At 32.5% G+C, this 25,072-nt stretch overlaps 2 protein-coding genes across 15 annotated transcripts in view; one reads left to right on the forward strand and one right to left on the reverse strand.

Annotated features, from left to right (window-relative positions):
• The window catches only part of LOC145329995 (uncharacterized), a 334,647-nt gene that overhangs the window by 296,199 nt on the left and 13,376 nt on the right, over positions 1-25,072 (forward strand). For all 14 annotated transcript variants that reach the window (XM_080174502.1, XM_080174510.1, XM_080174504.1 and 11 more), the window contains exons 2-4: positions 22,948-23,035; positions 23,659-23,759; positions 24,095-24,206. In XM_080174502.1, coding sequence (XP_080030628.1) covers positions 22,961-23,035; positions 23,659-23,759; positions 24,095-24,206 — 288 coding nt within the window. In that variant the 5' untranslated portion in view covers positions 22,948-22,960. The remainder of the gene's footprint in view (positions 1-22,947; positions 23,036-23,658; positions 23,760-24,094; positions 24,207-25,072) is intronic.
• LOC145330001 (uncharacterized) overlaps positions 8,879-25,072 on the reverse strand; it is a 51,897-nt gene continuing 35,703 nt past the window's right edge. Inside the window, exons 6-8 of the mRNA XM_080174527.1 lie at positions 12,194-12,250; positions 11,562-11,659; positions 8,879-10,879 (exon numbers count right to left, since the gene is read on the reverse strand). Of these exons, the coding sequence (XP_080030653.1) occupies positions 10,861-10,879; positions 11,562-11,659; positions 12,194-12,250 (174 nt within the window). The 3' untranslated portion in view covers positions 8,879-10,860. The remainder of the gene's footprint in view (positions 10,880-11,561; positions 11,660-12,193; positions 12,251-25,072) is intronic.

Here is a 25,072-nt window from a genome sequence, read left to right on the forward strand (position 1 = left end):
TGATGGATCTGAACGTCTTTTCAGCTGTGTGAACTGTCCAGCCATTGGCTGGTTCGTCTAGGTTTTCAAACTTATCTTCCGTGATAGATGTAAATCTGTTCCAGTCAGCTTTTTCAAAGTTGATGAAACTTCTGTAGTCGCTTTTGATAGGATTGATGTTAGTGCTGACTTTTATGATGATAGGAAGATGGTCTGATCCTAGGCTGGTCATGGTTTTCCAATCAACGCTGTTCATAAGTGATATTGAGGCCAATGAGATGTCAGGTGATGTGGCATTACCATTAGATGGAAGTCTTGTAGGTGTGTTCTCATTGATGATGCCATAGTTTGAGTTTCCTATGGTATCTGCAATATCTGATCCTCTTTGGTCTTGTATACTTGAATGCCAGAGCGGGTCATGGGCATTAAAGTCTCCTAGAACCAGAGAGTCGCCTTCTGGGAGGATAGCATTGATATTTGGTTTAAAACCAGAGTTGCAGCTGCTGACGGGTGGTATATATATGTTGATGATATTTGTGTCACCCACCAGTATACCTAGGTATTCTGTGTGATCGTCTGGGGCAAGGTCCGGTAGAAGTTTAAACTGTAGGGACTTGTGAACATATATTATAAGTCCACCACCATTATCTTGTGTCCTGTCCTTTCGGATAGTAGCAAAATTGGGGATGTCCATGTTGTTGGAATTACAGTTTAGTTTAGATTCTTGCAGAACAGCGATCTTGAGTTGATGTTTATGTAGGTATGTTATGAGTTCAGTAAATTTGCTTTTCAGTCCATTACAGTTCCATTGTAGGATCTGTAGTTCATATGATTTGCTGTTCTGGTAGTTTTGAAGGTTAGGTAGTTGATGATTGTTGATAGGAAGTTGATGATTGTTAACAGGAGGTGTAGGTGTAGGTGGGGGCGTAGGAGGAGGTGAAGGTGGAGGAGGTGTGTGTTGAAGACAGCTAGAGCATATATACGAGGTGTCATAGTCATGGTGTGATTTTAGATTGCTGCAGTTGTTGAGTTTGCGGCAATGAACCCATTGGTGGCAAGAGTTGCATTCAACTGAGATGGCATTGTTGAAAACTCTTTTCTTGCATACTGGGCATATCCAGGTTGGCCCTGGATTTGGTTCGATTCCGGCCATGAGTAGTAACAGTTTGACCAGTCCCGCCGGCATGGGCTGGTCAGTTAGCAGAAAAATTCATAAATGACTGACTTGAGATCCTCTGAGATTTACATAACTCTGTCTAGTGTCAGTCTATCTGTCTACATGGATATTAATTACAAAATAAAATACTCTATTTACAGGTCCTCTATATCACAGCACAAAGTAATTAAGTTCACGTTAATGCACAGGGATAAATATAACACATTTTAGAGAATAAGGTACTGAGGTGCAAGTTCGTTTAAAATATTTATATATACATAACCCTTAAAGCTAACAGAATAAATAATTTGTGAAATAAGGCTGCAATTGAAATTGTTATATACTATTGAGAAAAAGGAAATTAATACATTTATGGGAAAAGTAATTGAGATCAAATAAAGTTTTAAGTTTTATGGGAAAAGAAAATACAACCTTGAATTTCTCCTTACAAACTAAGAACGTATATACATACAAAATATATTAGCATTGTGTAAATTATTAATTGATCTTGCAAAAGTAAATAAGTCAAAAACGTCTAAAAGTCTTTACTATATATAGTGATCACTACAATACTGGACTAGTTATCTTAAATAAAAAAATTTGTAAATTTGTCACATTTGTCTAAAAACGGTCCTTGTCTAAATACTATGGGTCCAACGACCAAGCTAATCTGCCACTTCATGGCGTACGCTTAGGGAAGTTTGGAACCCGACGCCGAGGGACTCCCTCAGCGTCGGACCCCTCCTCCCTGCTATTGTCCGAGGACAGCGTAGCCGAGTCCACGCTAGCCAACTCCGATGCAGTCTCCGGAGGTAAGTCCGGAGTAGGTGTCTGCATCGTGAGGCGTAGCAACTCGTGGCCTCCAACAACCCTGGTAAGCACAGGGAACTGTATCTCGTCGCTCGTGGCATTGAATAGGGCAGGCGGAAGATCTTCTTCAAGGTCATCCACCAGGGGAACGGTGCTTTCCGCGTCAGTAACCTAAAACAAGGAAAGGGATGTTAATAGACAGAAGGATTAAGAAATATTTATGAGAAATATAATAATGTTTATCCATATAGATTGCCAGGCAATTTCCATGCCCTAAAGATTAATAAACCAATTATCCAAAATCTTAATAATAACCATTAAGAGGGGATAAAAATTCTAGCTGAAATAATTTATTTGTCTATAAGCATAGCTAAAAACTCTAAAGACTCTACTTTAATTTACATAATTTTCGCAGATAATAAGAATAATATCAAAAAGATTTATCAAACTTACTTCTGATAGATCAACCGAAGATGGAGAATCAATGATACTGATGCCGAATATCGAATCAAGCAAAGAACTATCATTCTCCGATCTTGCAGCAGAACCCTCAGTACTCGGCGGGTTATATCTGTACGGCCGCATCGTCGTATAGTGTGCTGCTAAAGGTTGTAAATTCGTGGACTGAAAAAAATTAAGTTTTCTATTAGTACTGCTCAAACATTATATAAAGTTTAGAAAAGTTGGGAAAAGTAAATTCTTAAAACATTGTATAGCACGCCAAATATTTAAGTAAGCACTCAACTACTTAATGATAGAATTGAAATCTTAGGACTGTCTAAAATGCTTATATAGTCATATGTCTTAGGACAAATTTCTATCAATTGAAGGAACTAGTTACAAAAACCTTAGAAATATGTGAAAAATATAGGTACAGCCTCTTTCTGAAAATTAGTATAGAAGGAAAAATATGCCTATACTTACATGGAGCATCTCCGGCTGCTCAAAGATGAGGGGTCTAAAACCCTGACGGCTTGGAGAGCTATCCATTCTCGCATGCAGATCGCTACCGGATGGCCGAACCCGGATGGGCGTAAGTGCGCGCACATTGAAATTACCAATAGAGGTCCTCATCTCAGTCAGGGTGGGTGTAGTAACTATCGGCGCCTAAAAAGATAAGGAAAATAAGTTTTATGATAATTTCGGAAGACCCCAATGGGACATGTACGGCAAGAGCAAACCTCTCAATCTCCTAGAAGGAAATAATGCTAATAAAACCCCACTAGTCACTTGGTGCTCAACTTGATTGCAGTGACCCGCGGATTTTCCTGGTAGCATTAATTAAGACAAACGGCGAGCGATATACATGGAAGAGCTGAAAGTCAAAGTTGAGGAAGTGAAAGATAGGACAGAATAACCTTGCACGAATATGATGCTTTAACTAGACAAACTGCATGGCCATAGAAGAAAAAAAGTATTTACAAAAACAACAAAAAAAAAGAAGATTACCTGTGTGTACGAATCCAGAGGAATATCATCAGTATCAGAGGGCGTTGCCTCATATGCACCAGAGTCCGTGGTATCACCTGCTGGAGACTCAACAACACCAGTCCGAGCTCTTGGATGGCGACAAGACAGAAGCTCAAACGTCCGGAGGCCAATCACCCGGATGCGACCGCAGATGTCACGAATCCAGCGAACCGGCGACCTGTCTGAAGACTCCTCGAGACGGCTTAATGTTTCCAAGCCCACCGCACCAATGATAACAATCAAGACAGCACAGATAAACAGGCCTAAACCCAACAACATGTCAACAAAGCCGCTCATGTTTGTTGCGTCCAGACCCGTCATCTGGTCTCTCCTCAATTCAGCAGACCCAGAATCGCCCCCGATAACATTGTCCACAATGTCACCGAGGGGACTCCGCATCACCGAATCGAAGAGAGACAACAAGATCTGAATAATCCTACTCATCATCAACGAGAGATGCTCGTTGACGAACATCTCCCCTTGATAATTTTCGGGTTCAGAATTATCATATGTACTGCCGTAATCATCACCACTGGCGAGGCTTGGGACTTCGGACGCGTCACTAGCCACTGTCTCCGAATCATCTAGGGAGGAATCGAGAAGCGACGAGTTGGCCAGAGTAGCGGCCGCTACTCTTAGCGACTCCTCGAACCTCTCCCTAATGCTTAGGTGCGCATCCAAGGCCTCCGGAATAAACATATTCGAGCACTGCAAATTTAAGACTATTGATTCTGAAAGGCAACACATAAAAATTAATTTAACGAGAGAGACTGTACACATAAAATGGTTGAGCTACCTAAACGTTTTTTTTCATGATCTATCGTTTAAAAGTAACTATGGTTGAGCTACCTAAACATTTTTTTTTATGATCTATTGCTTAAAAGTAACTATGGTTGAGCTACCTAAACGTTTTTTTTTACATGATCTATCGTTTAATAGTACCTATAATTGCACTACTTAAACGAAACTTTTTATAATCTATTGTTTGAAAGCAACTATGATTGAGCTACTTAAACGCAATTTTTACATGATCTATCGTTTAAAAGAAACTATGGTTGAGTTATTTAAGCGTAAATTTTATGTCCTTTTAAATGGATTAAGGCAAATCACAGCCAAAAGTATACAGAACACTTGACTATGTTCTTAACGTAAAATCAAAATAATTCTTTAAAATTTTAAGTAAATGTTTGACAATTTTTGACTATAAAAAGAATGCTGCATTCAAAGTTAAGGCAATAACATTATAGATATATCTGTGTCAATATAAGTATATATTTATGACGGGTAAAGTTAACAATTTTGCAGACGGAAAACATAAACAAAAGAAATACGCTTATCTACCTGTTGACATAGATACGTCCTAGCAATACTGCAATTATTCTATGAATCAGAATTGTTGTAGATTGAAGATATGCACGCATTGTTTTTAATTTATTTTTGATCAAGGTATAGAATTAAAAGCGTTACCGAAGGAAATACGTTTCCTCTTGGATCTTTAAGTATTAGACAACAATAAAAATAATGAGTATATCTACAATCTATAACATAAAAACATTTATATAATACACGAATTACTAAATTTTATCACTTTTATACAAATTTTCTTTAAAATTATCGGTAAAAATTATACATTTGGACGTATGCTCGGCACGCAAAGACTTTTGTTGTTAAAATGAGCGGAATTATTGGGCCGCCAGCTTTTTATAGCCTCGCTCAAACTTGGCTAAAGCTAGACTCCTACCATTTTGACCGCCACAAACAAAAACAAAGGGTTAACAACTTATTGTTACGCAAATTTTAATTACGTCTAACAGTTATACCTAACAGCGATGTAAAGTAATATATTAGCTTCGAATTGATTAAAATTTTTATATATTAAAATTAAAATAAGATACAGCTACTACCAAAAATGGTATAGACCATATACACATATACAAAACTATACTAACCAGGGTTACCAACTATTGTCAGTAAAGCCTTATATTTATACATATATACGCATAATTTAACCAAAGTAATTGATACGAAATGTAAATATTAATTGTACTTATTTTATATATGAAATGTTATTTAAATTCAGGGATACGGTCAGATTTAACAGAATCGATACAACTAATTAATCCATTATAGGCCTATCTGTAACGAAAGGAATCTCTTAGACACCCTAGGGATAAAATAATTAATAAAAGATTATTAAAGTTTCTTTTGTTTAGATTACAATAGCCAGGATACCCCAAGGAACCGGTTGGAGGGCGCATTAACTCTTTTTAGGATCTACCATGGACCAGCCTGGAGAGAACCTAGATGACAATGGAGTACTGGAACCATATCACCACCCTACCTTGGACGGATTGCAGTTGTGTACCTGTCAGCACCTTGAGATGACAGATGAGAACAACAACATTGTCACCACACCGGATCATGATGGCTTCTCAGAAAGCCTGTCCATCACAATTCGGAATTACCTGTTAAACACAGCCCTGAATACCAGAGCAGACAGTAGAGTAGAGACCGACAGTGATAGCAGTTCTACCAGCACTCTATCCCTCTCTGCCGATGACCTCACCCAACTCTACTATGACCTGCAAAATCACACAATCACCTTGGACGAGAATGGCAACGAGGTAGCACAAGTGGATGCCCTTAGCTACACATCTACCTCCCCACCAACCTCAGTCTACCCTTCGAACGAGTTTACCTCAACCACCAGTTCATCATCAGAAGAAGCTGAACTGCCCACAACAACAGAATCAAAGACATTTATTGATGTGACCACTTTGGACAAAACAAGACCATTCAAAAAGCGAGTGCATTCCGAATGGGAAGTGTATCATCTTGTATACCCAACCATGAAAATACGCAAAGCATATTTATTAGATGGAAAGCGTATTTAACTTAGTTTATTATATATATGCCTATATGGGACTACTAAACTTTTTCTTTTTCTCTTTTTTCTTTTTTTAACAACTTACCCCCACTGGAGATGCGATCCCCAATTTTCAAAATTCTTTGAACGTACGAATAAGACTTTTACAGAAATGCTTCGCATCTAGTCTATCCACCTATGTTTAATATAAAGTTTACACCATATAAGAGTAGAATCTAAATATTTGATTGACGTGCCCCTGCAATTATCAAGCATAACTCAGGCACGAGACACAATTACTTTAGCTAGGCCCGAGGCACCTTTTGTATACTTTTATGTATTTATAGGCCTATCTTTACCAATATAATACCATATATGGGTAATGCTAGCCTAATCATTGTAAATTGTATGTGATTTATTAATGTTATATGCTTATTAAAACATTATGTTTATTGTTAAAGTAATCATGTAACTATTTAGTTCAAGTATGTATGCCTACAACCATAGTTTGATTTACGTCACAAGTTAACGTACAGACACTTAATTAAACAGACAAACGCTTAGATCCTTATTATAAGTTGATGTTATAGCTTGCACTTCTTAAAATATCTCAGTTATTTATTGACTCTCTAACCATCAAGTTCTTCTGGCTTTAAAGGTAATGACTTAGTTGTTTGGCATGCATTGTAGTTTAAATTTAGGACCCTTAGTACTTAGCATGAATTGAGCTTAGGCCTTATGTTAGAACTCTAACACTTAGCACAATTCAATGCTTAGGACTTGGGGCACTTTTCTGTCCTACACTACTTATGATTATTATCACTTATCCTGTATATATTTTCATACTTAACTTATTCACTTGTAATGTAAATACACTTTATAAAACCATCTTCCTTCTTGAGTGCTTAATATACTTATATAATACCGATCGAATATCATAACCAACCATTTATTCTTAGTTTAAAGCAATATAATACCTCGCGTGGGTCTTTTGTTGAGCTACCACCAGCTCAACCAAATTCGTATCATACTTGTGGGAATAGAGGGATAAGCATTCTAAATTGACGAACCGACGATGAGAATGTCTATGTGTATTGCAGTAAAAGTAGGATTTTTAGTAGTACTCATAGAAGAGCGATCTCCATACCATGATATTGGACAAGCGCCCCATTCGCACTACCATGAATTAAGTTTTTCACTTCATGTAGATATTTGAATTACATTGAAGTATTTAATCCTTATTTCATAAATAAAAAATATTCGTTCATAATAGAGTAAATCTAAGAAAACTGTATTTTAAAAGAATTCGATTGTGGCGACACTTCCTTTGTGTTAAAATATTAAAACTAAAATTTTAATTATATTAACCCTTTGGTGATGGTAATGTGAAAAAAATATAATCTATTTAAAATAATTTAAATTAATAAATATTTACTTCTTTCTTTTAGATAGTAATGGCGGGGGAGGAAAATAGATTTATTGAGAAATAGTTAAAGGGCGAATATAGGTTGGATATGATATGAGCTTATATCAAAGGTGCAAGTATATACATTATGAATAACTCAAGCAAATAAAGATATTCCATTGGATAAGGCCGTTATAGCTAAAAACCTAGCCAATTGGGCTAATTTGTGACGTCAGAGGAGTGGTTCCCTAACATATTCAAATACCCATATTCACAACAGGATGCGTGTAGAGTTTGCCTAAATACTGTTGTTATTTTGCAGTACAAATAAATGAGAAAAAGGTTTCGGGAATTAATCAGGGGTAAATATACCCTCCTTCTACCTTCATACAAAATATATAAAGTAAAATATTTAAAAGTTAAAAAAACATCAAATAATGTAAAAAGTAAAATAAAAAATAATCAATAAAATTTTCTTGGAGGAAGAATGATTTCAAATCCCTGTTTTTTGTGGCCGTGTGTGTGTGTGTGTTGAAAATGCGTAATCAGGGATGTTTATACCATCATGAATTAATCAAAGATCTCTGTACAGAAAATAAACTTTAAGACGTATTATTTACCCTAGTCAATAGTCCTGACGCCCTTCTACGCAAATTATTTTTATGCTTTTTAAAAATTAAATAAACTAGTATATAATCTAAAATAATAAACATTTAAATTATCTTTTAAGGTGCGTGCCAATGTAATAGTCAATCAAACGCAAAATAGTAAAAAAAAAGTCTTGTAAAGGGCTAAAATAAACCGTTTGTCGTCAATCTGATTTATCATATGTTCAATTGAAACAGAAAATTGCAAAATCTACTTAAGGATTTTTTTGAATTTTTAAATTTGGCATGGATATTCTAAAAGTATGAAATGGCACCTTTCATATAAGCTCATATCATATCGAACCTATATTCGCCCTTTAATAGATTTGTACTTATAGAAAACTAGCCAATAGCGATATAGTTATATTGAGCCAACTCTAGTTACATATAAAAGCAATGAATGTAAAATTGCTATTATAAAATTGTTTAATGCCATAAATACCTATCTTTCAAATATATCTTTAAACCAGCAGAAATTAATCAGATAATGAACTCTTTTTAATGTCCAAACCAAATTACGGAAAAATAAATTAACTAAAATAAGATAAAGATAATATTATTTATTTTGAAAATTAAGTATTAACAAATAAAAAAAAGAAAATAGTTCAATTTTTTCTACTGTACAGTGTCTTGAATTTTGAAAACCAAATTAAAGTTGATTTTAAAAAGTCACTGCATATAAAGGAAATGAATATGAATAATACAAAATAAACTTAACAAAACAAAAAACAAATATTAACAAAAATATATATAAATAAAAACAGACAATAATATTTTTAGATGAATGGCCCTATTGTTTTTAGAAAGAAAAGTTAATTTCAGGTACCAAATAAGCAAATAATATAAACAGTTAGAGACACACATTAAGAACCCACAAAAAAGCTCCGTAAGTAATTTTATTATATTTTGTATAAAAGCTATGCATATGTATTAAATATTTTTTATTTAATCCCCCTTAAAACAATAAGTGTTCTCCCTCAAAGCGCCTTGTTGAGCATAGATGTCCCTTTCCCCACCCCTCATTTTTAAAATTAATCAATTATAAGGGTGGTGGATAGTTTTTTGTTTGTTTTTTTTAATAACTTTTGGTCAGGGGTTTTCAGTGCTCTACTGGCGATTTGGGGGAGAGCACGGAACAATCTCCTAATATTCACGATAAATAAATAAAATAACAAACAACCATAGAGAAAAAAAACAATATGACATTTACTTTAATACAATTAGCTTGAGCTTGATTTAAAGTCATTTTGATCTTACAGTAAAAAAAAATTATTTTAACATTTCAATACATAAATTAACAATTTTTTGACTAGATTTGTTAAAATCGGATCCCTATATTGTCAATAACTTGAGCTATATCAAGGCAGAATCAGAAGATCTTTTAATTAATTTTTTTTAAGCATGGCAAACTTAGGGCTTCCTTTGAAGATTAGGCATACAAAAAGGCCTTAACATTATGTAAAAATTATTGACTTTTAGGTAATTTATCCGATACAATTAACATAAGGTCTTATTTTCTAGTGTATATCGTGCATCATGAATACTGTGCAAAATAAATATTCCATCAAAATTTGGAAAACTAATTCCAGTATGGCCTCGAAACCGATTAATATCCGCTGGATTAGAACTGGTTCTCAGCCATACTGAAAAATCATGTATAGAATCGTATTACAGATAATTTTCCACGAATTTTTTTTAATTTATAAAATTAATACCAGATTTGTTAGCCCTCGGGACTAACAAAAATTGCTTTAATCTTATATTTTTTTTAATATCCGCGGTAAGCTGTCTATAATACTATGCGATGCATAACTATTCTAGGTACAGGTTATGGCTACAATAATATTTGCATGTGAAGGGCAAGTGTAGAATTTTTGAAATAGAGTACATGATTCATTTTTATTTATTTAGTAGCTCAAAAAAATAAATTTGAATATGCAAATAGTTCTCCTTTACTCCCTCTATCTTTAATTATGTGTATTTGAATAAATAAATATAATATATGCTGTCAATTCTTCATAGGACTAGATGAAATATTAGTCCCAAGCAACTAAGTAAAGGTAGCTCTCGGCTAGACAAAAAATTCTTCTTTTTCCCTCAATGTCCTTTATTCTTGCGTAATTAATATTCTATTTAATGTTTAAGCTTTGCTTTGCCGATTCTAAAAATACACAAACACAGGTTGTGTGTCCAGGGACAAGGGATTGGTCATCGGAGAGAAAAATATCTTATCTTAACTGCAATATTTTTATAATATTGTCAGTGTATTGGGAAAGGCCGCCTTTAAAGATATATAAAAACAGGGTGCAAGAGAATCTCATGTTTTTATTCTATTTCAATTATGTACTCTATTTAAGTATCTATATTCTATCTATTTGTGTGTGTGTTGTGTTTGTTAATTTTAAGGAATAAGATAAATGATGATGGTTTATGGAAAATAATTTCAATGAAAGGGATGACTAGTTTTTTTAATGCTTTGTATTATTGTGTTTTTCTCTGATTTTGTTCAGCTTTGTAATTGAAGGACTTACAGCTCATCTTTCAACCTACAAATAAATATGTATACATATGTGTATGTCTTATATACAAGGATGACATAGATGCCTCGCTTTAAATATTGTACCTTGTTGTCCTAGGAATCATTATTCCAAAATTCAGATGAATAGGATAATTATAGCATATAAAAAGTTGTTGTCAAAAAAGTAAAAAGAATCAGCATGTTTTAAATGGTCTTACGGACTTCCTGTCAACGATTATAGAGTTCTTACGAGCGCACGCATAGACGGACTTACTCTAATTACAGATAAGCTTCGCCTTTAACGATTGATTTTTGGTTTCCTAGAGTATACTTTAAATGACGACATTTTGACTAAAATCTAGGGGAAATTTGAATTCTTTCGTGTAATATTTAATTGAAAATAAAAAAACATTTGAAACAATGAACATGGGCACTTCAAGTGTTTATGTTTGTTATACCTACCGACAGATTTTAGAACTTCGTTTTTATGTCATCTTTGTTCTTCTATATTCTATGTTTTTATCTATCTTTTAGATCATGAAAAGAAAACGAAGTAGCGGGTTTCGTCGTATTTTCACGGTTGCTTTACTCCTATTTCTAGCCTGCGGGAGGTTTTAACCCTGCGGGGCAATAATTAACATTAACTGAAAATACAACTAAACCCACTACTTCGATTTCTTTCCATGATCCTATTATTCTATATAATTTACCTATGAAATTGTTCTGCAGTATCAGCTAGAGATCTGAGAATCCAAGCAACTTTGTCAGCATCAATATTCACACCTTCATCAACTGTCTCGGTGTTATCCTTGTCAAATATGTCGTTAGATAAAAAATATTTTAAAATTGGAACATTTTTCCATTAATTTTCGAATATTTTTTACTCAAATTTTGGAAGATTTATAGATTTAAAAATTTTTAGGAGGTTTTACTTTAGAGATGTACCTTTAGTACTTGGTCCTTTAGGACCTTTGTCCTTTGGGGTGTATGTCCTTTCGGGCCTTTGTCCCTTTAGTAGGTATGCATCTTTAGGAGGTTTGTTGGTGTACCAAATATATAAAATCAAACTCTGCCGCTGATGATACTCAAAATTACCCCATCTGTAATGAACTTATCCATCCAATTATCTGGAGTCTCTCTCTCTCTCACTCTCTCTCTCTCTCTCTCTCTCTCTCTCTCTCTCTCTCTCTCTCTCTCTCTCTCTCTCTCTCTCTCTCCTTCTCTCTCTCTCTCTTTCTCTCTCTCTCAATCTCTTGAGATATGAGTGAAACCAACAAATTTTCTTGATGATGAGCATCTGTTCTTTAACTCATTTTGTCCGTCAGTATAACATGTTGCTTACCTCTTGTACAGCTTCTCTTGTAGATCTCTTCTTCCTCTTCCCTGCAGTAGCACTCGGCTGAAATAAAAATAATTTACAAGGTTACAAGATGGTGTTAGGCTATTTTATTGATTGATTTAACTCTGGATGGTTTTAGGCTATTTTCTGCTCTTACCTGTCCCTTCGTATACAGAGCCCCCAGAAAATTACCATTAAGCGGAAATTAAGGGCCAAAATCTTTAAACATATTAAATATTTTTTGAAAATCACACAACTTCGAACATTTTCTTGGAAAGGGTTCGTGATTTCAATTTCATAATATATTATAACAATGCATTCTAAAACATCTTTTTGGGGAGAAGAATTTATAATTTGTAATTAAAATCAATTTCTATTAATTAAAAAAAAAATTGAAACTAAAGAGTTTGTAAATCTAAAACGTAGGGTTCTATATTATGTACCAAGGCACTAAAACTGACACATGAATAAAGTCTTTAGAGGGGTACTGACGAGCATCGATCAGGAAGGGAGGGGACATTTGACTGTAAGGTTATACTGGTCCATAAAGTTTTATAAACGCGTTCTCGCATTTGTTAGCTTAATGTTAAAAACTTTCGGGTCTTTTATTGACGCATGATTAGGTCATTCAAACCATACCAATTATTTTTTTTAAACAATTATTTTAATTTAGCGAAGGGGTTATTTTGTTAATCATAATTGAAATTTGCATCCATCAATCGCCCATTGTCCCTTTATAGTATACTAGCGGCTACGCCCCCTAGAAGCCTCTAGGGGCACTTAAGGTAGGAGGGGAAAAAGTCAACCTCATCCCATTTTAAATTTGAGTTTTTTAAAGAGTAAAAAAAAAATTTTTGGGGGGGGGTGGGGGTGAAGACACCCTCCCAAAAAATATTTCAAAACCTTCCCAGGACCTATAAGAAGCTTCACTGTAAAGGAGAACAATATCGGTTCAGTGGTTAGCGAGATCCTTCGGGACAGACAAAAAACGCTTATTACTTTATATTATAGGATTCCCGGGAGGATGGGGACATTGGGCTGTTTATTAAACTAGTCCCCAAAGTTTTCTTATTTCAATTGATTTTTTTATTGAGTTGAGTGCCCAAACGTTTCAACCTTTATTTGAAATCTACAGGAATGGGAAATTTGTGTATCATTATAAGGGATGTAAATCAATTTATCGGCCATTGTCTTATCCCTGACAAGCCCAGTATATATTCACATATGAAAGAATGACAAATGCCTTGATATAGTCGCAATGCAATTCTATTGTTCAACTTTTTCAGAGCGACGCTACTCTATAACATTTCGTTCGTCCGACAAGAATCAAAATTTGCCCGAAAAAGTTGAAGCATATTCTATGAATTCAAAGTATACATGGCTGACATATTATCGACATTAGAGTAAAACAATAGAGGGGAAATGGGATAAATAACTATATGTCTCTACCCCGAGGACCTTGTGCCGACTTTCAATTAGGTCTTTGAAAATCAACCAATAGCGTCGGGAATATTAACATAGTCAAATCGCTACAAAATAGTAAAAAATAAGCAGACAAAAAAGGTCCCCAACAGGGGGATCCAGGTAGTTGTCTGTTATACATCTATATCTATAAATAAATTTTATCGACAAGCAATAATCAAAATTACAACAGCGACATTGTTATTACTATAAGGCGATAAGTAATTGGCCATGATTAACATATTGCCGACACAACACTAGTCTAATGACATACAAACTACATAATTATGTTGATAAAATTACAACACAAAATTTTGTACTTATTATTTTGGATGTAATTATCCTTGTTTCCTTTTCTTTGAATGGCCAAAACTAAATAGAAGAATTATTCTATGATATAGGAATAGGTACATGGAGAATATTTCAATTTTCAATTAATATTCAGCAGTTTACCTCAAAGGGCCTATATAAGCATAGAAATCCATACTTCTTATTATGAATCTTTGAATTTGATCGATGATTAATGGGTCATTTAAATTATTTGATTATAGATTATGATTAATCCCCCCCACCCCCGTCTACCTACTCATACCAATGTCCACTTTATTTTTGTTTAAAATGGGTGCAAAAAGTGCAGGTGGGTTGCAATGTTTATTGGTTTGATTAACACCCCTCCCCTCTTTAGCAAAATCCTGTGAATGCCATTTTTTTTATTAATTTATCCCTATATCCCATGGTATATTTCACAGAAAATGCAGTTATTTTTATTTTTATGCAAAACTTTTATTCTGTATTTCTCATATACACTGCGAATTTTAAAAGAAAAAAAGTTGACCCTAAAAATTTTACCTTAAAGTGATACTTTTCTAATAGTTTATAGTCCACTAACTCATAAGCAGTAAGAATTCAAATCCATTCAGTCCCTTCTAACGAGATATTGGCAACTTTTTGCACACATTTTTGCAAACGGCAATTATTTCCTTTATTTGAAGTTTTGGATAATAACATTTTCATAAAAGTTTTCAGTAATAATCATTTAAGATCCATTGTTGAGAAAAAATAACTGAAAAAATGTGTTTCCATGCAAAATAAGCTTAAAATCTAATGATTTTAAATATTTGCGATTTAATGGTAAAAAAGAATATTTTTTTCTTTTTGATAGCCTGAATATGTTTAATTTTGTTTTTTATATAATCTATTCTTTGAATAGACATGCATATTCTTGCAGATTTTTTAAAAAATTTAAAAAATCAAAAATCGAAATTAATCAAAATTTATCCATAGCCTTTGAAAAATACTTTTGATATTTTTAACCTATATAATCAATAAAATCAATGAAAAATAAAAAAGTTTTATAAAACAAACTTTTGGAAAAGGTTTAAGATAACTTCATAAAATTAGCATTTAAGTAGGATATTTTTCTTGTCTATTTTAAAAATGCAAATTAAACATAGTTAACGAATATTTAATTAGCAAGAATAGTAATAGAATATTTCAATAACTACTTAAACCTTTTTGTGGCTATGTTATTTATTTAAACAGAAAATCTATTTTGTCAGAATTATAAAAATAATGAAATATTTTCAAACAAGCTTGCAAAATAAACGTAATTTTATCAAACTTCCTCACAGTTTTTAGAAGATATTGTTGTAAAATATTAATTATTAAAATAAAATCTTTAATTTACAATGTTTAAAACACCTAAAAGTAAATTCTAAGCAAAATTAGATTTATTCTCTAGATTTAGAGTATCTGCGCTACTTAAAAAAAATCTAGTATTGAAACCTACAGCTGATCAAAAATCAATAGTCATAAATTGGTGGTTTACAGATATCTAAACATATATATACACCTTACAGATTTATTTTTAAGATGGAATGTAAAGTATATTATACGAGATGTCATTTAGTTAAATTTTAAACAAAATAATTTTCATTAATTCATTAACAAAAAATAATGTTATAAATTTAAACTCACAAAGAGACTATTGTGTATTTTATTATTATGTTCTTTCTGCAATCTGATTCAAAACAATATTTTCTCTCATTCAAGTCAGGGATGAGTTTAGTACCAAAAAAAATAAAACAAGTTGAAATACTTTTAATTTAATTTGATATTATTGTATAATATTTTCTTTTATATATAATTTAAGAAATATATTTATAAAATATTTACCTGTCACAAAGACGACATATAAAAACAACATCCTTATAAGGAAATTAAAATCTATTTTCAAAATTTTCAAATTCATTTTATGCTTAAGAAGGGATGAGAAGGATTTGAAATTCAACATTAACTTGTTATTTTGTTTGTATATTTATCATATTTGTTTACAGTTTATTGGTAAAGTTTAGTAATACTTTATTTCGAGTCTATCATGCAGTGTATAGAATTAAATTATGTCCACAATTTATAAATAGTGCAGCTTCTAAGTAACAAGGGTCTGATCGTTATAGAAAATGGCTGTGGCTTTTTTATTGGTAGCTTTGAAGATTTAACAAATGCAAGTGTTTTGTTCTTTACCAAAATTACAAAATAACAAAAAAATGGATTTTGTGCCAAATATTCAATTATGAATCTATTATTAACGATTTCAATCATTACAGTTTAGGACGTCCAAGTTTATTTTTAGGTGTTTTAAAGATTTGAGGGGAGGTTATCTAATGTGTTTTTTTATCATTTTGAAAGGGGATAAAATTGGAGGTTTTAAAGTTTCAGGGGGGGTAAACAACCCTTTACCACCACCCCCCCCCCCCCCCCCGCCTCCTTGGATTGTATACAATCAGTCACACCATTACACCATTGGCCCTAATCTTGGACAAGTTTAAATATAATAAAACAAGAATGATAACATTCATAAAAGCAAAGCTCTGAAACAGTAAAAAAAACGAACATTAACACTTGTAGAGTGTCAAAACTGAATAATCAGAATATAAATGTATAAGCATAATTAAAATTGTGGGTAATTTTCTTAAATACATGATACTGTTTAAGGACATACTTACATTTTTAGGACTTAATCATAGACCTTGCGTAATAGCAATAAGTTTACCAAAAATCAGACGAATCGGATAATTTTAACATACAAAAATTTGTTGTCAAAAAAGTTAAAAGTCAGCATGTTTTAAATGGACATGGTAACATGGGTAACGAAAATAGAGTTACTGCGATTTCTAAGTCGTACAATTTAATGTTAATCTTTTTTAATCCATGCACTGGGACTATTAAAAAACTTATTTTTCTGCATTATGGGTGTTTCCTTGCATCTATTCATCCGTAACATATTTCAAACCTAGCTTGGGGATTCCTTTAATGTTTAGGAATAATCTTGGTGCATGGCTAGCCAATTATATTATCATTTCAAGAAATTATGCCCCAAATTTTGATTTGATAAAACTATTCTTTATTTTATTTTTGATGTTTATGGAGACCGCCTATTTTGTCCCTTTTTTGTATCTCTTTTGAAAAGTGCGACACCCTGTGACGTCAATGAAATAGGAAGAGTTGATCGTAATAAAATTAACAACTTTTTTTAAAATAACTATTTTTAATGCTTAAAAAAAATATTAAAAATCTTAAAAACAATACATAATTTCTATAAAACGTATTTGCTTCTTTTTTTTGTAACAAAATTAGTTTTTTTGCTACTTTTTAAATAAATTCAATCTTCAATGTTCATCACATCAGCTGATTTCTATTTTTTATTATTGTTTTGATTGTTATTAGAGGCGTGTTATAATTTTCATAACAATTTTAAAATTTGTTGAAAATATTAAAATTATAGAAATATAGAATAAAATATAGAAAGTGATGGTACTTTATAATCATTAATAGGTCCGTTATAAACATTTATTGTTACTTAATGCATACAAAATATAATTAAAGGAATAATATTGCCAGCTTTAAATTATTATAAGAGCTAATTTAGTACAAACCAAAACTGAAGAAAACTTTTAAAAATACCATTTGTATTGCATCTAGACAACAAATGATGCTCAGTTTAGGTTATGTTTGATTAAGTAGATGTAAGAGAAGGGTTTATTTATTCATCTTTAAATTATACTTTTGACAGTAATTGTCGGTTTTTATGGATGGGGTCGAATGGGGTACGGACGGAGGGGGGAATGAGCGGCGAAGGGGTCATCGGGGGGGGGGGGGAGGGAAGACTCAGCATTAGAACTTTATATTATTTGATGAAATTTATTTTAATTGATGACGTTGGGGCCAGCTTCTTTGGCAAGGACCCAGGCCAGCTAGGCTATCCTATCCCTTGATCATATATGTAAAGTTGTGGAGGACCCAAAAGATTCCATCTGAAAAGGGAAAGTCTCTCATCCTAGGCACTGTGTAGAATTTGGGGGGGCCCCAGCGACACGGAAGCTGGAATCGCCAGAAGGGGGAGAGAGGTACTCTCTCCAGTGTACCAGGGAAGGTCAAATGGTTGTAGCAGAAGAAATTCTATGGTTTCTTGGATATCTTGAAACCGGTTTATGATAATAACAATAATAAAATGGAAATCTCATAATTCGCTCTTTTTTTAAGTTCAACTACAAATCCTAGCGATTTTAAAAGACTAAAAATGATTAAAAGATTTTAGAATAAAATAAGCATAATATTTGAATTGTAAACCTAGATATTTAATTACATCCAAGAAAAGCCACAAGGCAAATAAATTAAAGAGTAACTGCACTGTTGATCAACAACTTTTGGGCTGGAAATCCATAGTTTGAAAATTATAGGACAACTCTAACATGCTTAAATTAATCAATTTATCGCCTCATATTATAGACAGCTTTCCACGGTTATTTAGAATGAAAACATATACAAATAAAACCAGTTTTGTGGGCCCTGAGGTGTCTAAGGCCCGTGGTAAAAAAATTAGCATTAATTTTATGATTTTTATTTTAATAATTGTGGAAATTTGACTGTAATACCAAGTTAAACATTATTTTTCAGTATTGCATAGAGCCGGTTCTAATCCAGCGGATATAAATCGGTTTGGAAGCCATACTGGAATAGGTATTTATCGCATTGTATTATAGACAGCTTTCCACAGTTATTTAGAATAAAAAAATATACAAATGAAACCAGTTTTGTTTGCCCTGAGGTGCCTGAGACCAATGCTAAAAAATTAAACATTATTTTATGATTTCTATTTTAATAATTGGAAATTTGACTGTAAAACAAAGCTAAACATGATTTTTCAGTATTGCTTAGAGCCAGTTCTAATCCATCTTATATAAATCGGTTTGAAGCTATACTGGAATATATATTTATCGCATTGTATTATAGACAGCTTTCCACAGTTATTTATAATGAAAAAATATACAAATAAAACCATTTTTGTGGGCCCTGATGTGCCTAAGGCCTGTGGTAAAAAATTAACATTAATTTTATGATTTTTATTTTAATAATTGTGGAAATTTGACTGTAATACGAAGATAAACATGATTTTTCAGTATTGCTTAGAGCCAGTTCTAATCCATCGGATATAAATCAGTTTGAAGCCATACTGGACTAGTTATTTATTGCATTGTATTATAGACAGCTGTCTGCGGATACTAAAATGGAAAATTATAAGATTAAAACCAGTTTTGTGATAAAGGCCTGTGATATAAAAACTGACATATTATTTATGATTTTTATTTTAGTAATTGTGGGAAAATGTGGAAATTTGACTGTAATATGAAGCTAAACATGATTTTTCAGTATGGCTTAGAACCGGTTCTTATTCAGCGGATATAAATTGGTTTGGAAGTCATACTGGAATAGTTATTTATTGCATTGTATTATAGAAAGCTGTCCACGGATATTAAAATGGAAAATTAAACTGTTTTTAAACTATTTTTGAAAGGTATATAAAAAACATACTGTGACACCTGTAGAATCATACTGCAAAGCCAAAAATAAGAACAATTGCCCACGTCGATTTTTATTAGGATTTTAAAGTTTATTTTTTACTATGGATTCAATAAATTTTACTGAATCATGATATTTCTTTCCTTTGTGGGTAAAATACTCAGCTTTTAGAGTGTCTTGCGTCATAAATATTGTATGCTAGTATACAGTAAAGTTACATGTTTTGATTTTATCAATCAAAACTAATTAAAAATTAATTCTTTATAATATATCAATGAATTAACATAAAAATGTTTCATGTCTATAAACAAGTCCTAAAAATTTAAGTATGTCCTTAAACAGTATTATCTATTTATGCAGTTTTGCAACAAATTTACTTACAATATTGTTTGTACTGATGCATTAATATTCTGCTAATTCAGTTCTGACAATCTACAAGTGTTAATGTTCGTTTGTCCTTCCATTTCAGAGCTTCGCTTTTATGGATGTTGTCATCCTTGTTTAATTTTATTTAAAAGGGGGCCATTTATAAGTTTATTTTATTATATCCATTTGTTTTATCTGATACTTTCCAAAATATGTTTTATTAAGACTTTATCAATAAAAAGTAAATTTTTTGTAACTAGACCAAATATAATTAAGAATTAGAACCATAAATCTAAATACAAAACTAAAAATATCCTTGAGACATTCTATTCTGCAACCTTTTTTATTCATAAACATTTTTAATCAAGTTAATTTGTTTATACCTAGTGTATATAACTGTGTAGGTACGTCGTATACAAGCACTTTAAATTTTAAACTGACAAATTTTTTAGATTTTAAAAAGTTAATCTAATGGATTTTATTTTTATTTATTATTTTGTTGTAATTAAATCAGGGTAGCCCCTTTCGTGACAACACCCCTTAAGGGGAGTTTCTTTGTATTTTCACAGTAGCTTTTCTCCTATTTCTAGCCCCAAGCAATTTTGAAAATACGACGAATCGCCACTTAAGGGGCGTTGCCATGAATGGGACTATACCCATAAATCATTTTTAATTCAATTGTTTTATATTTATATATGTATTATTTAAGTAGAATTTGTTGTTATTTTAATAATTTTTAATACAATTGTTTTAACTGATTCTTGTTTATTATTTATTACGATTTAGAAACCATAGAATCCGTACGTCCATTTATAATATGCTGATACACATATAGTAATCTGCGCTAATATCCAATAAAAAGTAGTAAGCTTTGTTCATATATAGCTTAAGAATTTGGTTACCGATCCGATTAAGTTCTACATTTTAGGGAAGATGCATAAAGGTTCTAAAATCCTTTTAGACCGTTTTCATCATTAAAATCTGAAGATGGTTTTATGCTATTTTTCTACGCTAAATTCTAAAACTAATATTCTTTAGTAAATGAATTGCTACCAAGTTCTTTATCTTGATAATCAGAGGCTTTTAGTAAAGTAGCGTTTGGGGGATGGTGCATTTTGAATTAAAATTAATTAAAAAATGAAAAAAATTCCAATAAAAGTTGCACTATCAGAAATACTCGTTTTATCTGGAATTATCTGGTTTTTCAACCTTACAGTGTCACAACTATAAAATTGAATTAATTGCCCATTGTCCCCTCCCTTCCTCCCTGCCTAAGGCCTGTGCTAAAAAAAACTGACATTATTCTTTAGGATTTTTATTTTAGTAATCGTGGGAAATGTCTGTAATACAATGCTATACATGACTTTTTCAGTATGGCTTAGAACAGGTTCTTATCCAGCGGATATAAATTGGTTTGGAAGCCATACTGGAATAGTTATTTATCACATCGTATTATAGACAGCTGTCCGCAGATATTAAAATAAAAATACAAGAGTTAAAAACTTAAAAACGAAGTGAAAAACGTTATTCTATATCCATTATATTTATCGGTTGCAAAGCTGTACTGAAAAAATAAAAGATCCCTCATTCATTGAAATATTTACAAGGTAGAACATGTTGTATAGTTAGGTTGCTAATATGGACCTCATTTATTTGTAAGTGGTAAGGGGTTGGGGGCAGACCCACAGGGCAGGATTTATGCTAGTTTTCATTTAGTAGGTTTAAATTTCGGATCAATTATTTTTTTCCTGTAACAAAATTTACATTAACTTTTCGTGCAAAAATAAACCACTAAAAATAAAGAAAGGAGTCTGAAATTTTTTGTGTAGATTCTTTAGACAAATGAGAATCGCAGTTCTTTTATGCTTCATGATCCATTTTTATGTTTAAATCCCTTTAATTATGCAAACTTTGTCCGTAGGTACTACATTTAAAAAAGTCTTTTTTTATACTATTAAATAAAAAATGTTGATTGTCTTTCAGTGTCGTTAATTCGTTGGCCTTTCAATGTAGATCGATGACATTTTAAACATAGCTAGTTAAAGTAATTGGTAGTCTCTAAATAAAATTTCATTAATATCACATGAATACAAATAAACTTATTACAATCATAAAAAACGACACTAAAAACCATAAACCCCAAATGAATATAAAAAAATATTTTTAAAATAAATTATTTAAGACTGTTCACGTTATCATCAGCTAAGGGGTTAATATGAGCCCACTTATTGAAACCATTTTTAAGATTTTTCATGAAAGCAAAAGTGTTCCCCATTTTCGGGCCATAAAGGGGGAGAGGGAAATGGTCACAAACCGGTTTCAAGATATCCAAGAATCCATAGAATTTCTTTATACACAACCGGTCAAATAAGCAGAGGGTCGGGGGAGGGGGTAAGTGGAAGCCTCTTCCTCTATTGGCCGGTTAGACTTGAGCAATACATTTCATTCAAAAATAAAGGGTGGAGCATCGCATGAGAGGGGATGACTTTTCCTCCTGGTTGAAAGGATGAAAGGGAAGGGGGATTCCCATTACATGCCTGATGTACAGAGTTAGGCACCTGACTGGCTTGAATTTAAACATAAGTCTTTAATAAGACCAAACAAGAGTTGGATTAAAAAATTTTTAAAAAATGTGAATTTGTTGTGCTAGTGGTAAAAAATCTGAATTTAAAATTTTTTTACACAATGTTAAAATACTTATTATCTTAAAGTAATATTTTTAGTAAGTTGAAGGATAGAATAAGGTATTTTGTAATGAGAATATTCACATTAAGCCAAATTATGTCAAAATTTAACCCCCCCCCCCCCCTTTGGTTTGCTAAAATCAGGCATTCCCGGAACTTCCTTTGGGGTGTTTTTTTCTGACCATGGTCCCGTTTTAGCGGTCTTGGGCATATGATATCTTAATTGATTCAGATATTTTATAACCGGTTTATGCCCATTTCCCTTTTCCCCTTAATGGGCTGAAAATTGGGAACACTTTTGGTTTCTTTAAAAATCTTAAAAATGGTTGGAAGTCGTAAAGTGTATTTAGGCAGGAACAACAGTATCAGCATAAAATATTTTATTTCAGAACTTAGAACTATGGGTAAAAATTCATGGACAAACAAATTAAAGGAGTTGAAAAGAAGAGAGGAAGAAGGAAACTTACTCTTCATGGTATGTTAGGATTAAAGGAGGGGGGGGGGGGGGGGGTTAATGCAACCATCTCGTAATCAATGATTGAATAACACTTAGAATTCGAATTTTGATCTTAAATTTTGCATGAATAATCCTTGGTAGGTCTATTTTCCCTAATTCGAACAAAAAGAACACATATTACTTTTTTTTGGCTCAAAAATCTTATTTAAGTTCTAGCCGGTTGCTGTTGGTACTAGAAACTTAAAAAATGGCTATTGCTATCATTTTACATGAATTAAACAAAAAAATATGTTTTTAAAAGTTGATTCCTACGTAATTAATGATGAATTTGCCCTGAAAATAGGCAAAACGCGGGTAAATGGCTGAGCCGCCAGCCGTTACTTTTCCAACTTTTTGTTCGATTTAGGGAAAATAGACCTACCAAGGATTACCCATGAAAAATTTCAGTTCAATTTAATCACTGATTACGAGATGGTTGCATTAAACCCCCCCCCCCCCCTTAAACTTTTTAAAAAACTTATGTTCAAACATATTAATAATTTTAAAATAATACTTATGAACAGTGACATGCTAACTGATTGAGTGAGGATCACTGTTTTGGCTGCATTTCACCATATCATTAATGTTAATTACCTATCTAGGACCGCGGACGGCAGTCTGGCAGCAGTTCTCATGACCAGCAGCCGTCGACCAGTCCCAGAGATTCCACTGGACCTCCCCCTAATCAGCATGACAGGAATGGGTTTTCATACATTTGATTTAATGATTCAACAATAATCTGTGAATTATGATTTCTTCAAATGTACCAAATTCTGTTTTTTAAAAATACCTATTGCTAACCCCTGCGGGGCAAATAGATTCAGTGCCCTAAAGAATTAGAAAAAAATTATTCGCCCCCTTCCCTTGCTTTCAATTTATTTCATACACAATAGTATGGGAGTATTTGAAGTAAACATTAAACAAGGCACTTTGAGATAAAAATTAAGCGACGTTTCTTTAATTATAGATAGGTATGATTTACACAAAATTTCTCATGAAATAAAAATGTTTGAAAATCACAAATGAATACAGGAACAGTCCCCGTAATAGCATGGCTACCAGCCCGCCCCCAGAAATGGGAGGACCCCCCACGGATGGCGGAATAATGAGTGGAGCCAACACCCCAAAACCACCTTCTACCCCTAACCAGGTAAAAAATCTCAATATGAAAATGTAAATCAAAACTACAGAGTAAAACACTAGAGGGGGAAGGGGTTAGATAACTGTTATGTGCCGACCTTCAATTGGGTCTTTAAAAATCAACCTATATTGTCGGGAATATTAACACAGCCAAGTAACAGAAAAAATAATTTGCTAGCAGACAAAAAGGTTCTTGGAAAAGGGGGGCAGGTAGTTATCTGTATACAATATACATCTATACTTATTATAATACTAATTAAAATAACTCTTCTATTATGTATAAAAAAATCTTAAAATTTTAATATTAATTTAGAATAAGGTATAAGAAAAGTATCTTAATGAGTTTTAAAGGTGAAATGCTTTTTAGCTCCTCACAAAAGCATTTTTAAGAAACTGCAATTTGTCATTTTTTCACATTTCTTGACTGTGATGCATTTGCAGTAAAAGAATCTTCTTTAATAACGTAGGTTATAGTAAAAAGAAAAAAAACTCCTTCTTATTTGACAAAAAAATCTCTAAAGACAAAAAAGTTATTGAAGTTTGATTTTTTTTTATTAAAGCATTTAATTACAAATTATGGATAAATTATGAAGTTATATCTTAACCTGTCAATCAAATTAAAGGATTATAGGAATTAATAAGGGGTGGGAATTTACGAACATGAGCAATTTTTTAGGTCATGTTTTTTAAGTATACAAAAAGAAAAACTGAATATTTGTTTTCAGTGAGAAAAGGGGGGAGGCGGATGTGCCACTTTTTGAAACCAAAACTAAAAGTCATCAAAGGAACTCAACTAAAAAAAGAGTTACAGGTCTGAGATTTTGCATGGCAGTTGCTTTATAGGGGTACAATATGGAACTGTGAAGAAACGGCGGC

Source organism: Acartia tonsa, chromosome 10 (genome assembly GCF_053477335.1).
Source record: "Acartia tonsa isolate MP-2025a chromosome 10, ASM5347733v1, whole genome shotgun sequence".
Lineage (NCBI taxonomy): Eukaryota > Metazoa > Arthropoda > Copepoda > Calanoida > Acartiidae > Acartia > Acartia tonsa.